Raw genomic sequence first — 13,471 nt, forward strand, 5'->3', positions numbered from 1 at the left:
AGGGCCAACAGCCAGGACCCGTCAGGGAGAGAGGGCCAACAGCCAGGACCCGTCAGGGAGAGAGGGCCAACAGCCAGGACCCGTCAGGGAGAGAGGACCAACAGCCAGGACCCGTCAGGGAGAGAGGACCAACAGCCAGCACCCATCAGGGAGAGAGGACCAACAGCCAGCACCCATCAGGGAGAGAGGACCAACAGCCAGCACCCATCAGGGAGAGAGGACCAACAACCAGCACCCATCAGGGAGAGAGGACCAACAGCCAGCACCCATCAGGGAGAGAGGACCAACAGCCAGCACCCATCAGGGAGAGAGGACCAACAGCCAGGACCCATCAGGGAGAGAGGACCAACAGCCAGCACCCATCAGGGAGAGAGGACCAATAGCCAGCACCCATCAGGGAGAGAGGACCAACAGCCAGCACCCGTCAGGGAGAGAGAGCCAACAGCCAGGACCCATCAGGGAGAGAGGACCAACAGCCAGGACCCATCAAGGAGAGAGGATCAGCAGTGAGGCCAGGACTAATCAGGGAGTTGGAGAAGAGAGTGAGGAACCATCAGGAGGCGCCAGACGGACAGTCAGACATCAGCAGGGAACCATTTCTGACGGTCAGAAATGCCTCAGGGAGCTGAATGGCATGAACCCCAACAGGTGCTTGTCAGCCCTTCGTGTGGTTTCCCCATACTGACCTTGAGCAATTAGGGCAGAATATTTAATATGTGCCTATCCTCCTCCCTACAATCTTCAGTCCCTATCTGCACCAGATCTGTGTCCCGTCCTTTAGAAAGGATCTGGATGACACTGTTTACGACTGCTGACTATCAATAAATGGAGGAACATGTTTCCAATCTACAGCCTTGTATGAGGTGTGCAATTATGTTGACTCATCCTACGAGCAGAGCTAACTAAAACAGCCCATAGGCCCTGAGCCCTTCAGTATTTAAATGTCTAAAACTATTCATAAATGCTTCTTTATTTCAGGCAGGATAAAAACAGTGGACATTGCCGTTAAGAATGAAAAACTGCACATAGATTTTTAAAGCTCGCAAGTCAGAAACTCAACAGCAAAGCACCTTTAAATAAAATAAGAGTCAGTCTCACCAATTCCAATCCACTCCCTCATCCAGCCCTCCAGTCCTCTTCAGGAGTGACACCTTAAAGAAAGGAAAATCTTAATCAGTGAGACTTTAACTTCTCAAGCTTCCTTGCTGTTGGCCAGGTGGGTGAGGATTAGGAACTACAGTGCCCTTGCCCATTCGTCTGGCTGGATTGAGCTCAGAACATTCCAGTTAGCACCATCCAGGAAAGCCAGTTATCTCCCAGCATCAGCAGGGAGGCAAAAACCTCAGAACATAAAATGCTGGAAAGACTCAGCATGTCAGGTAGCATCTATGGAGAGAGAACAATTCTGACAAAAGGTCATCAACCTGAAATGTTAACTCTGTTTCTGTAGTGATTAAGCAGCTCACATTTTATATATATATTTATGATTTGTATTGTAGGGGAAGAACAAGGGAGCGGGACTAATTGGTAGCTATTACAAGATGACGACAAACTAGGTGGGAATGTGTGTTGTGAGGAAGATGCAGAAAAGACACAGAGTCTACACTCAGTTAACAAGAGGGAAGAAACATCAATGCATGACTTGACACTATGGGCAGAAAAACACAAAAGATTAGATATCATAAAGATAAACACACAGTTAGGAAGACACATAATATTCCAACTAAACATGCACTTTAATGTGCCATCTGAACCCCTCGATCAGATTCCAGTCTTTAACTCATTTCTGGGTATCCATTATTCTATATTTAAACCCTCTGAACCTCTCAATTAGATTCCAGTCTGTAATTCACTCCCACGTATCCATTATTCTATATATAAACCATCTGAACCCCTCGATTATATTCCAGTTTGTAACTCACTCCCCTTCTAAATCAGCTCTGGTTGAAAACACCCCAAATAGAAACAGATCCAATGTATGGGACAGCCAGGTATCAATCTTTGCTCCTGTTACATGGGGAGATGATGGTGTAGTGGTAATGTCACTGAACTAGTTCTCAGGCTAATGTCCTGGGGACACAGGTTCAAATCCCACCATGGCAGCTGGTGGAATTTAAATTTAATTAATAAATTCAATTAATTTGGAATTGAAAGTTAGTTTCAGTAATGGTACCTCACTACTGTCCTTTAGGGAAGGAAATCTGCCATCCTTACCTGGTCTGGCTTACATGCGACTTCAGACCCACAGCAATGTGGTTGACTCTTAACTGCCTAGCAAGCCACTCAGTTGTCGAGGACAATTAGGGATGGGCAACAAATGCTGGCCTTGCCAGCGACCCCCACATCCCATGAAAGAATAAAACAAAATTTAAATATATTGCCAGTTTTAGAACCAGAGATGCACAGTATCAGAAGAGACTGTCGAGGTTCATCTGGTCTATCCCAAAACTTTAGAAAAAAAACAGCTGCTCTTTCTCATACCTCAACTGTTCTGTCAGATATATATCCAGGCCCTTCACGACTCTATCCACTTTCAGAGATAATCTGCTCTGTACATTTCACACCCTCTCTGTGTAATGAAATCTAATCTTCCCGCTCCTCTAAACTCAAATTACTGCCCTCAGGAGTGTGCAATTAAGTCAAATATATTATTAGGGTTCAAAGAGTCTTGACCCTGTTCTTGCACAAATTCATCTTCAAAATAGAGCAAATGGTATTAATACCATAATAATCCAAACATTTATTACAGAGATAGGGAGGAGGGAGGCCACGGAGGGATTTGAACACAAGGATGAGATTTTTAAATCTGAAGCATTGGTAGGCCAACGAGCACCCAGTGGTGGGTAAGCACTCAATATTGCATATACATGTTAGGGGCTGGGGCGTTTTCCACTTTTACTGCTTTTTATCGAATTTCAAATGTGAATAGCGTTCCCTATCAATAGCAAATGGTGAAAACTCCTCCCATATCTATAGAAGGAACAAGCACGTAGACCATTAATAACTTACCAATCCAGCCACCTTCAAGAAGTGGATGATTCTCTCGTCGTCGGCTGAACCTAAGGGACACAATTCGAGGAAGAGTCACAACCGTTTGCCCTTTTTCATCAGCAAACTGGTGCACTGAATGCAGGACTTGAAATATTAAATGATGTGGAACATGATACCTGTAACGGGGTAGATTTCCTTCAAAGGATAAATCATCTGTTCAAAGAAACAAACAAAACCATGAAACTTATTACAAAGTGGTTCTAGGGCAGCACATTTCAAAGTTCAGCTTCTTCCCTCTACCCTGGGAATATCAGTCTTCCACCAACAACCTCCCCCTAGTTCTGTCCAGTGCCCCCACTCTCCCGTCCTCCCTCATCTGCGGGTTCCCTCCGTCTCCAGCTCTCCCACTCAATCCTCCAACTCTGGGACTCCCTCCTTCCTTCTCCGGAACTTCCACTCCCTGTTTAGGGCTCCCACTCTCCCTCAGATTAGATAGGTAGATAAAGGGATAGGGGATAAGGATGAGTTGGATTGAGGGTGTTCACTTACGGGAATATGAATGTGAGCAGTTGAGCCAAATGGCCTGTTTCCTTTTTGTAACTTCAATGCCTTTCTACGTAAGTAGCTAGTGAAGGTCACTGAAGTAAGCAGGAATCACCCTCACCTCCAATGACAAGTGCGAGGAGCTCAAGGATTCCTTTGTCACAAAGACTGAGACCATCCAATCAGTTGCCTCTGTCACTTCCCTCCTTTCCTCTAGCCCATCGGGCCAAACATGCCCTGACCCTGAACTTGTTTCCTTCTCTAGTTTCTCTTCTATCTCCCCTCCTGCCCTCTCTGAGTTCATCTTGCCCTTGAAACTCACCTCCTGCCCCCTTTACCCTACTCCCACTAAACTGATCACCCAACTTCCCTTCCTGGCTCCATTTTAGCTGACTTTTGTTAATGGTTCTCTCTCCATAGGTTCTGTTCCTCTCTCCTTCAAATCTGCTGTCATTCCTCTCCTCAAAAAAAGCCATGACCCCTCCATCCTTGCAAACTACCGACCCATCTCCAACCTCCCTTTCCTCTCTAAAGTCCTTTAACGTGTTGTCGCCTCCCAAAATCTGTGCCATCTTTCCCAGAATTCCATTCTTAAATCCATCCAATCAGGTTTCTGCCCTGCCTCAGCATCAAAACAGCTCATAAAAAAGTCACAAATGACATCCTATGAGATTGTGTCAAAGGCAAACCATCCTCCTCATCCTTCTCAATCTGTCTGCAGCCTCTGACACAGCTGACCACACCATTCTCCTCCAACTCCTCTCCACTGTTGTTCAGTTGGGTGAGACTACACTCACCTGATTCCATTCTTACCTATCTAATTGTAACCACAGAATTGCCATCAATGGCTTCTCTTCCTGCTCCCGCACCATTACCTCTGGTGTCCTCCAAGGATCTATCCTTGGCCCCCTCCTATTTGTCATCTACATTGGTGACATCATCCCAAAAACATGTCATTTTCACATGTATGCTGAATACACCCAACTCTTCCTCATCACCACCTCTCTCAACCCCTCCACTGTCTCTAGATTGTCAGACATCGTGTACTGGATGAGCAGAAATTTCCTCCATTGGGAAATATTGAGAAGACCGAAGCCTTTGGTCCCCACCACAAACTCCGCTCCTTTGCTACTGATTCCACCCCTCTCCCGGGCAACAGTCTGAGGCTGTATCAGACTGTTCACAACCTCAGTGTCATAACTGACCCCAAGGTGAACTTTCAACCACATATTCGTGCCGTCACTAAAAATGTAACGTTGCCTGTCTCCATCTCACCTCAGCTCTCTGCTGCTGAAGCCCTCATTCATGCCATTGTTACCTCCAGACTTGACTATTCCAACACACTCCTGGCTAGCCTCCTACAGTCTACATAAACTCAAGGTCATCTAAAGCTCTGCTGTTTGTGTCCTAACTCGCAACAAGCCATTCACCCAGCACCCCTGTGCTCACCAACCTACACTGACTCCCAGTTAAACCACACCTCAATTTTAAAATTCTCATCCTTGTTTTCAACTCCCTCCATAGCCTGGCCCTTCCCCATCTCTGTAATCTCCTTCAGCCCCACAACCCTCCGAGATATCTGCGCTCCTCTAATTCTGGCCTGTTAAGCATCCCTGATTTTAATCGCTCCACCATTGGTGGCAGTGCCTTCAGTTGTCTAGACCCCAAGCTTTGGAATACGCTCCCTACTCCTCTCCGCCTCGCTTTCCTCCTGTTAGATGCTCCTTAAAACCTACCTTTTTGACCAAATGTTTGGTCATCTGACCAAATATCTAATGTGCCCCTGTGTTATATTTTGTTTTATAATGCCTCTGTGAAGCACCTTGGGATGTTTTATTACATTAAAGGCACTATATAAATACAAGTCATTGTTGTATGAATGGAGATAAAACAAAGAACTCCTGTAGCAGCTGATCAACATGGTCAGGGTCATGTGACAGGGAACCTGTAATGGAAAAGGCTTTTTCCACACCCGACATGGGGGAATATTCAATATTTTAAATATCTAGTGTGGCAGCTACCCCCCACCCCACAACACCAATTCTTTCCATCACCCTCCACACTCCCTCTGTTCCCCCCCCCTCAAACTCCCTAACCCAGCCTCCCCTCCAACCCTACCTCACCCTTTGCCCCAAACTCCTGTCCAACATGCAACTCCCCTCTCTCCCTCCCCACTCCAATTCCCCTCTGTCCTACCTCACCTTGCCTCCAACACCCAACCCCACCTACCCTCCCACTCCAATTTCCCTCTGCCCCAACCCCACCTTTGCCTCACCTTCACCCCCCTCTACCCCCACCCCAACGTCCCTCCTGTCCATGCCGGACTGGAGAGGCTCAAAATGTAACCCATCATTTTACCTGTTCTCGGAGGGTTCCATCAGTGAAATATGGTTTCTGGGGAAGAAAGAGAATTCCACGGGGCCCAAAGCAAGTCAACATGCGGACAGACCCTACAAACAAATAGCATGGCATTTCAACAACCCACCTTTTTGATTCAACTGCAATGCACATGATCCAAGAACCAATGGTTTTAAACCAATTCTAAAAATGGAGCTGCAAGACCAATGATTGGTGGTCCTTTAAGCTGCTGAGCTGTTGTATCAGCTGTAATATTGTGTCTGCCTCTCTGTCCCTATGGTGTCTGCAATGGGTGGGGTGGGGGGGGGGGGCAGAGGAGGCCATCACCCCTTGCCTGTTGCCCAGGCCTGGTGGAGCTCCAAGAGAAAGCAACATCATATGATAACAGGGATATTCACTCCATCAACAAAACCAAGAGCATGTCATTGAGTCATTTACAGCACAGGAGGCCACTTGGCCCATCGAGTCCATGCCGGCTCTCCACAGAACTATCCAGTCAGACCCACTCCTCCGCTCGATCCCCGTAGCCCTTCAAGTCAATTTCCTTCAAGTGGCCATCCAATTTCCTCTTGAAGTCAGTGTTCATCTCCGCTTCCACCATCCTTGTAGGTAGCGATTTCCAGGTCATTACCACCCGCTGCGTAAAAAAGCTCTTCCTCATATTCCCCCTGCATCTCTTGCCCAAAATTTTCAATCCGTGTCCCCTAGTCCTTGTACAATTCATTAATGAGAACAGTTTTCCTTGACTAGCTCCTCTAAGCCTGTCATAATCTTCTACACCATTATTAAATCGCCCCTCAATCTCCTTTGCTCTAAGGAGAACAATCCTATTATTTCCAACCTAAACTTGTAGCTAAAATCCCCCATCCCTGATAAATCTCCCCTGCACCTTCTCAAGGACACTCACATCCTTCCTAAAGCGTGGTGACCAGAACTGGACACAATACTCCAGTTGGGGCCTAACTAGGGTTCCTCTGTCTCACATCCTCCTCAGCTCCGACTGTGGAAGGATGATGCTCCCATGGCGCTACATGCAACTCCTGCCCTACAGAGTGACAAGGATGCTGGCCTTTTCCCAGCCACTGAACTCCAAACTGAAACCAGAGAACACTGGAAATACTCAGCAGGTAGGGCAGCATCCGTGGAGAGAGGAAGAGTTAACGTTTTAGGTTGGTGGCTTTACGTCAGAACTGAGCTCCAAATCTCAGACAGCTAGGCTAGAGGCAAGGACAGGTGATGTGTCTCCTCTTGGGAGGAAAAATAATACACACAAGATGGCAAGCAACTCAGCGCCTGCTTAGGGAAGGGCATCAACACAGGTTTGGCCAGAGGGTGGTGCGTTGCCCCGGCTGCAATGGTTTCACGCCACTGGTGAAATCTTACCATGGGCAGTCTCCCATAGTCCATTCAGGACCCGTAACAGAGTGGTCTTTCCAGTGCCTGTGTTGCCTGTTACCAAGAGGTTGTGCCCCGCAGCGATCTTCAGAGTTAGGTTGCTCACCAACAGCTCCTCGGAGGACAGGGCAGTAAAGGACACCTGCTCCAGGATAAAAGCTGTGTCACCAGACTCCTGCTCCTCCTCTCCCGAGTCCAAACTGTCACTGGAGAAGATCACAATGAGAGTGTTAGCCTTATTGTCAGTTCTGAAAGGCCTGAAGATCCCCATCACTGCAAACTGAGAGAGTGTATCGTACATAGTAAACATATAAACATGCGTGTGTGCGCATCTGTAGATGAATATATGCAGGGGTGAGGCATTTTGATTTACAGCAGCCAACAACTTTGGTAGCATCTCACTTACACGTGTTAGCTGTGTGGTTCAGTGGATAGCACTCTCGTCTCTGAGTCCGAAGGTTGTGGGTTCAAGTCCCACACCAGAGACTTGAGCACAAAAATCTAGGCTGTCCCTTCAGTACTGAGGGAGTGCTGCACTGTCAGAGGTGGCGTCTTTCAGATGAGATGCTAAACTGAGGACCTGTCTGGCCTCTCAGGTGGATGTAAAAGATCTCATGGCAATATTTTGATGATGAGGGGAGTTTTCCCCAGTGTCCTGGCCAAGATTTATCCCTCAACCAGCATCACAAAAACAGATTATCTGGTCATTACCACATTGCTGTTTGAGAGATTTGCTGTGTGCAAATTAGCTGCAATGTTTCCTGCATTATAACAGTGACTCCACTTCAAAAGATTTCATTGGCTGTAAAGTGCTTTAGGACATCCTGAAAGGAGCTATAGAAATACAAGTCCCTCTTTGTCTATAGTTTGCAAATGAAACCTGGCAGAGCTGTTTGTTATCAAAACCACTGTTATGAAAGTGCTTCTGTTTTTGTTAAATATATTTTTTGAGGAATTCATTGTCAAACTGAAGAAATATTGGACCATTTTTTTTCAAGTGGGTCATCAAGAGAACGCTGAAAGGACTTGTTTGACAACATTTACTGGTTGTCAAATGACTCATGTTAAAAATAGAACAGAAACTCTGGTAACTGGGGAAGATGTGAGCAGAGAAGTGACAGGTCAGAAGGTGGACTTTCTGTTTGGGGTTTCACTTTTGAATTGTTTGGAGTTGGGAATGAACTGTTTAAAAGGGGTAGGGGTTTTAAAAAATAAAACTGGAGGACAGAACTCCAGCTTAGCCCAGTCTGTTCTATCTCTTTAAAAAGCCTGCAGCTTCCAAGAAGAGAATTCCTAAGGAAGGAGAGAAGACCACAACCCAGCTCAGCCTTCCAGCATCTCTCTAAAAGATCTTGAGCAGTCCACTGTGTCAACTCATCTTGTCTCCTATCTTTGAAGAATAGCCTGCTAAATTAATTCCCAATGCTGCCTGAAAAGTACTGTTCTAAAATATCCTAGTGACCTGTCTACGTGTACTCGGAGGCTAGACTGTATGCCAGTTTTGGAACACAACATATCTCATCTGTTTTTTCTTCATGAATGATCAAGTACTCAGCCTAAGTGGGCTTATTTTTCCGATTAATCGGTCTGTGTGTGTGTGAGAGAGACTGTGAGGGGCTAAGGTAAAAAGGGAACTGTAATATTTCAATCTGTGTGTTTATGCTTTACTTCACTACTGGTTAAGACTTGTTTTATAATAAACCAATAATTTTGTTGTTTATTAAAGAAACCTGGTGGTGTGTTTTATTCTGGGAAAAATAGAGTATATGATTGACCATATTGGTAAGTGGGAAAATTTAAATATATGTTGTGACCTGTGGAGAAGTGGGACTAGAATAAACAGTGAACTCCTCCTGCCTCGGTCGTAACACCCATGTAATAGATGGAACTCAAGGCTGCTGCAAAATGATTAAACATGAAACAGCCAATGACACACATGGCCATGCGTGGTGCTAACCAGGGATATTACTTGAGAATTTCTGTTCATGGTGCAATGGTCCGGGAGTTCTAATCCACCCCATGCAGAATGGATAAAGTCTGTCTGTTCCTGTTGGTGGCTATTTACTGCAGCTCCCCCTGCTCCCACCCAAAACCACAGTCCCTAGTGTGTGGTCCTAGACAATACGTCTCCAATGGGAAGGGGAAAAGCAGACAAGACCATCCCTGTCTTTACCTAACATCCACATGCAAGCTCTCCAGTGGGACCATTAGATAATGACCTGGGCAAAGATGTCTCCTCTCTGATGAACATTTTGCTTTCTTAATAAAAGGGATTTGTTGAGTTAAAATCTTAGGTAGTGTCCACAAGGACAATAACGAAGCTTGACTGATGCAGATCAGATCTCGGGCAAGACTATTTCAATAACAAAACTATACTTTTTGAATCACAGACTTTTACAGCACAGAAAAAAGCCATTCAGCCCATTGTGTCTCTGCTAGCTCTCTCAAAGAGCTATCCATTTAATCCCATTCCCTTGCATGTTCCCTGTACACATTCATATTTTTCTGTTTCAAATATTTAACCACTTCCCCCTTAACATCTATATTTCTCCTCCAACACCATTTCTGGTAGGCCATTACATATCCTAAAAACTGTCTGCCTAACAAAAAACCTGCTTTGAAACTGTTAAATTTATATGTTTCAGTTACCAACTAAGGGACCAGCAGAAATCGTATATTTGTAATTTACTTCATCAAAACAACTTATGTCAGCATTTCCCATGCCATCAACAACTTGCATTTACACAGCAACTTTAACGTAGTTAAACATTCTGAGGTGCTTCACAGAAGTGTTATAAAGCAAAATTTGACACTGAACTGCAGAAGGAGATATTAGAGCAGATGACCAAAACCTTGGTCAAAGAGGTTTTAAGGAGTGTCTTAAAGAAAGAAAGAGAGATAGAGAGTCGCAGGGAGGGTATTCCAGAACTTAGGGTCCCAGCATTGAAGGCACGGCAGCCAATAGTGGAGCGATTAAAATCAGGGATGCACAATAGACCAGAATTAGAGGAGCGCAGATATCTCAGGGAGTTGTGGGGCTGCTGGAGATTACAAAGCTAGGGAGGGTGAGGTCACAGAGGGGGATCTGAAAACAAGCATGAGAATTTTAAAATGGTTGTTTGCTGACAATGCAACCACTAGGCGGTGCTATACTAGCACATGCACAAATGCAGCCTCTGCACTGAAAAGTCACTGTCTGTGACCTCTCAGGCACCTGCCAGGAATAAAGATGGCGCTGCTCAATTTATCACAGAAGAACAATTTCAACCTGAAAATCCCCTCAAAGGTCGCCATCGCCACCTCCATCCCATTCCCAACAGTCCCTCCTGCCATTGCTTCATTTGTATAATTTCTTGGATGCCTCCTGTTCAACTGTTTTGATTTTTTTTGACAAAGACAGAACTCTGGTATGATACGGCCATTGAAGTTTGGAATGTAAAGCAACTTTCTATGTGACGGTAAAGTCAACATTTGCACTGTGAAGTTTATGGAGGAAATAACCCTGAATTTCTGCCCCACCCCCTTCATTCCGCAATCTCCCATTGTCCCAAACCGCACATTCACACTCGCTACAGCCTCGCCATTCCCCCCCACACCCACCACCCAAGCCGCTCGCTCCAGACCTTGCCACTGCTCCCCCACTTCTCCTCCCCTCAGCCAACTGTTCCCCGCTCCCCACATCACATTCCCCCTCCCCACCCCACGTGCTCCCTGCTCTCTGGCTGCTCGCTTCCCGCCCCCACCCCAACCCCACCACGCTCTGCGACTGCTCACTCCCCGCTTCCCCCACCCCCCAACCCCGCTCTCCAGCCGCTCTCTCCCCGCTTCCCCCCCACCCAACCCCGCTCTCCGGCCGCTCTCTCCTCGCTTCCTCCCCACCCAACCCCACTCTCCGGCCGCTCTCTCCTAGCTCCTCGCTCACCTCCCGCACCCACCCCCCCCCACCCGCTCGTTCCCCCCCTCCCCCACCCCGCACTCCGGCCGCTCTCTCCCCACTCCTCCCCACCAACCCCACTCCCCGGCTGCTCGGTCCCCGCATCACCTCCCCCCCGCCCACCCCGCTCTCCAGCCGCACTCTCCCTGATCCCCCACCCCCCCCCCCCCCCGCCCTGCTCTCTGGCTGCTCGCCTTCCGCTTCCCCCTCCCCCAGATTTTAGCTCCAGGCCAAGCCACTTCCCTGCTATTGGCCACTTGCTCCCATCTTCAATTGTTCCCGACAGCGCCGCCCGAGGAAGCAAGGCAGGCCGCGAGGGGTGACGGGGCGACACGTAAGAGCAAGTAGCCGAGAGGAGGGAAAGCGGCAAGGCCTAGAGCCAGCGGCTGGAGGAGGAGGGAAGCGGGGAGCGAGCAGCTGGAGAACGGCTGGGGGTGGGGTAAAGCGGGGAGCAAGCGGCTCAAGAGCGGGGTTGGGGAGAAGCGAGGATCAGGGAGCGAGCGGCTGGAAAGCGGGGTGGGGGGGGAAGTGGCCGGTATGGAGGAGTGGGGGGACTGTGGGGGAGAGGCGGGGAGCGTCGAGGCCTGGAGCGACTGGCCGAGTGGGGAGAGAGGCCAATGGGGTGGGAGAGAGTAGCGGAGTGGGAGGAAGAGGGCGGGGGAGCAAGTAGCTAATGACGTCTTCCCGCGTATGCACCAGTTAGTCCTGGCAAGACACAGGCTTCACTGTTTGCGCATGTGCGCAGCTCGGAGCAGTCTGATAATGCCACTGCGTTGTCAGGAGTCACTTTGCTTTAAAATCGAGACTTGCTCAGCCAGGAGCCAATGTAGGTCAGTGAACACAGGGGCGATAGGGAAATGAGAACTGGTTTGAGTTAGAACACTGGCAGCAGAGTTTTGGATGACCTCAAGTTTACTGAGAATAGAACTAGGGAGGCCGACCAGGAGTGCATTGGAATAGTCAAATTTAGAGGTAGCAAAGGCACTGAAGAGAGTTTCAGCAACAGCAAAGATGTTCTTGCTATAGAGGGAGTGCAGCGAAGGTTTACCAGACTGATTCCTGGGATGGTGGGACTGATGTATGAGGAGAGATTGAGTCGGTTAGGATTATATTCGCTGGAGTTCAGAAGAGTGAAGAGGGATCTCATAGAAATCTATAAAATTCTAACAGGACTTGACAGGGTAGATGCAGGAAGGATGTTCCCGATGGTGGGGTGTCCAGAACCAGGGGTCATAGTTTAAAGATATGGGGTAAACCTTTCAGGACAGAGATGAGGAGAAATTTCTTCACCCAGAGAGCGGTGACCCTGTGGAATTCGCTGCCACAGAAAGCAGTTGAGGCCAAAACATCGTATGTTTTCAAGAAGGAGTTAGATATAGCTCTTGGGTCTAATGGGATCAAAGGATATGGGGCGAAAGCGGGAACAGGTTACTGAGTTGGATGATCAGCCGTGATCACAATGAATGGCGGAGCAGGCTCGAAGGGCTGAATGGCCTACTCCTGCTGCTATTTTCTATGTTTCTATGAGCTGAGGCACAAGCAGAGACGGGCGATGCTGTGGAGGTGGAAATATGCGATCTTAGCGATGGTGTGGATATGTGGTCGGAAAATCATCTGAGACTCAAATATGACAACCAAGGCTGCAAACAGTCTGGTTTAGTCTCAGATTGTTACCAGGGAGAGCAATGGAGTTGGTAGATAAGGAACGGAGCTCAAAGCAGGAACCGAAAACAACGGTTTCAGTCTTCTCAATATTTAATTGTAGGAAATTTCTGCTCATTCACTACTGGATGTTGGATAAGCAGTCTGACAATTTATAGACAGCAGAGGTGTCAAGAGGGAGGTGGTGAGGTAGAGCTGAGTGTCGTCAGCGTACATGAGGAAACTGATGCCGTGTTTTCAGATGATGTTGCCAAGGGGCAGCATGTTGATGAGAAAAAGGAAGAGGTCAAGGCTAGATCCTTGGAGGACACCAGAGGAAAAGGAGCAGGAGTGGGAAGAGAAGCCATTGCAGGCGATTAGATAGATAAGAGTGGAACCGGGTGAGTGCAATCCCACCCAGCTGGATGTCAGCGGGAGACGTTGCAGGAGAATGGTGTGATCCACCGCGTCTAAGGCTGCAGACAGGTTGAGAAGGACAAGGATGGAAGGTTTACCTTTGCCTCAGTCACAGAGGAGGTCATCTGTGACTATTATTAAGAGCTGTTTAGTGGGAATAGGATCGTGGGAGGAGGAGGTGGGTCTCATAGA

General features: G+C 47.7%; 1 protein-coding gene across 3 annotated transcripts in view; it reads right to left on the reverse strand.

Annotated features, from left to right (window-relative positions):
• Positions 1-13,471, reverse strand: part of abcd4 (ATP-binding cassette, sub-family D (ALD), member 4) — a 41,200-nt gene that overhangs the window by 8,295 nt on the left and 19,434 nt on the right. For all 3 annotated transcript variants that reach the window (XM_068038656.1, XM_068038657.1, XM_068038658.1), the window contains 5 exons: positions 7,276-7,493; positions 5,893-5,984; positions 3,168-3,204; positions 3,010-3,059; positions 1,099-1,151 (listed from right to left, as the gene is read on the reverse strand). In XM_068038656.1, the coding sequence (XP_067894757.1) occupies positions 1,099-1,151; positions 3,010-3,059; positions 3,168-3,204; positions 5,893-5,984; positions 7,276-7,493 (450 nt within the window). The remainder of the gene's footprint in view (positions 1-1,098; positions 1,152-3,009; positions 3,060-3,167; positions 3,205-5,892; positions 5,985-7,275; positions 7,494-13,471) is intronic.

Source organism: Heterodontus francisci, chromosome 9, assembly GCF_036365525.1.
Source record: "Heterodontus francisci isolate sHetFra1 chromosome 9, sHetFra1.hap1, whole genome shotgun sequence".
In the NCBI taxonomy this organism is placed as follows: Eukaryota; Metazoa; Chordata; class Chondrichthyes; order Heterodontiformes; family Heterodontidae; genus Heterodontus; species Heterodontus francisci.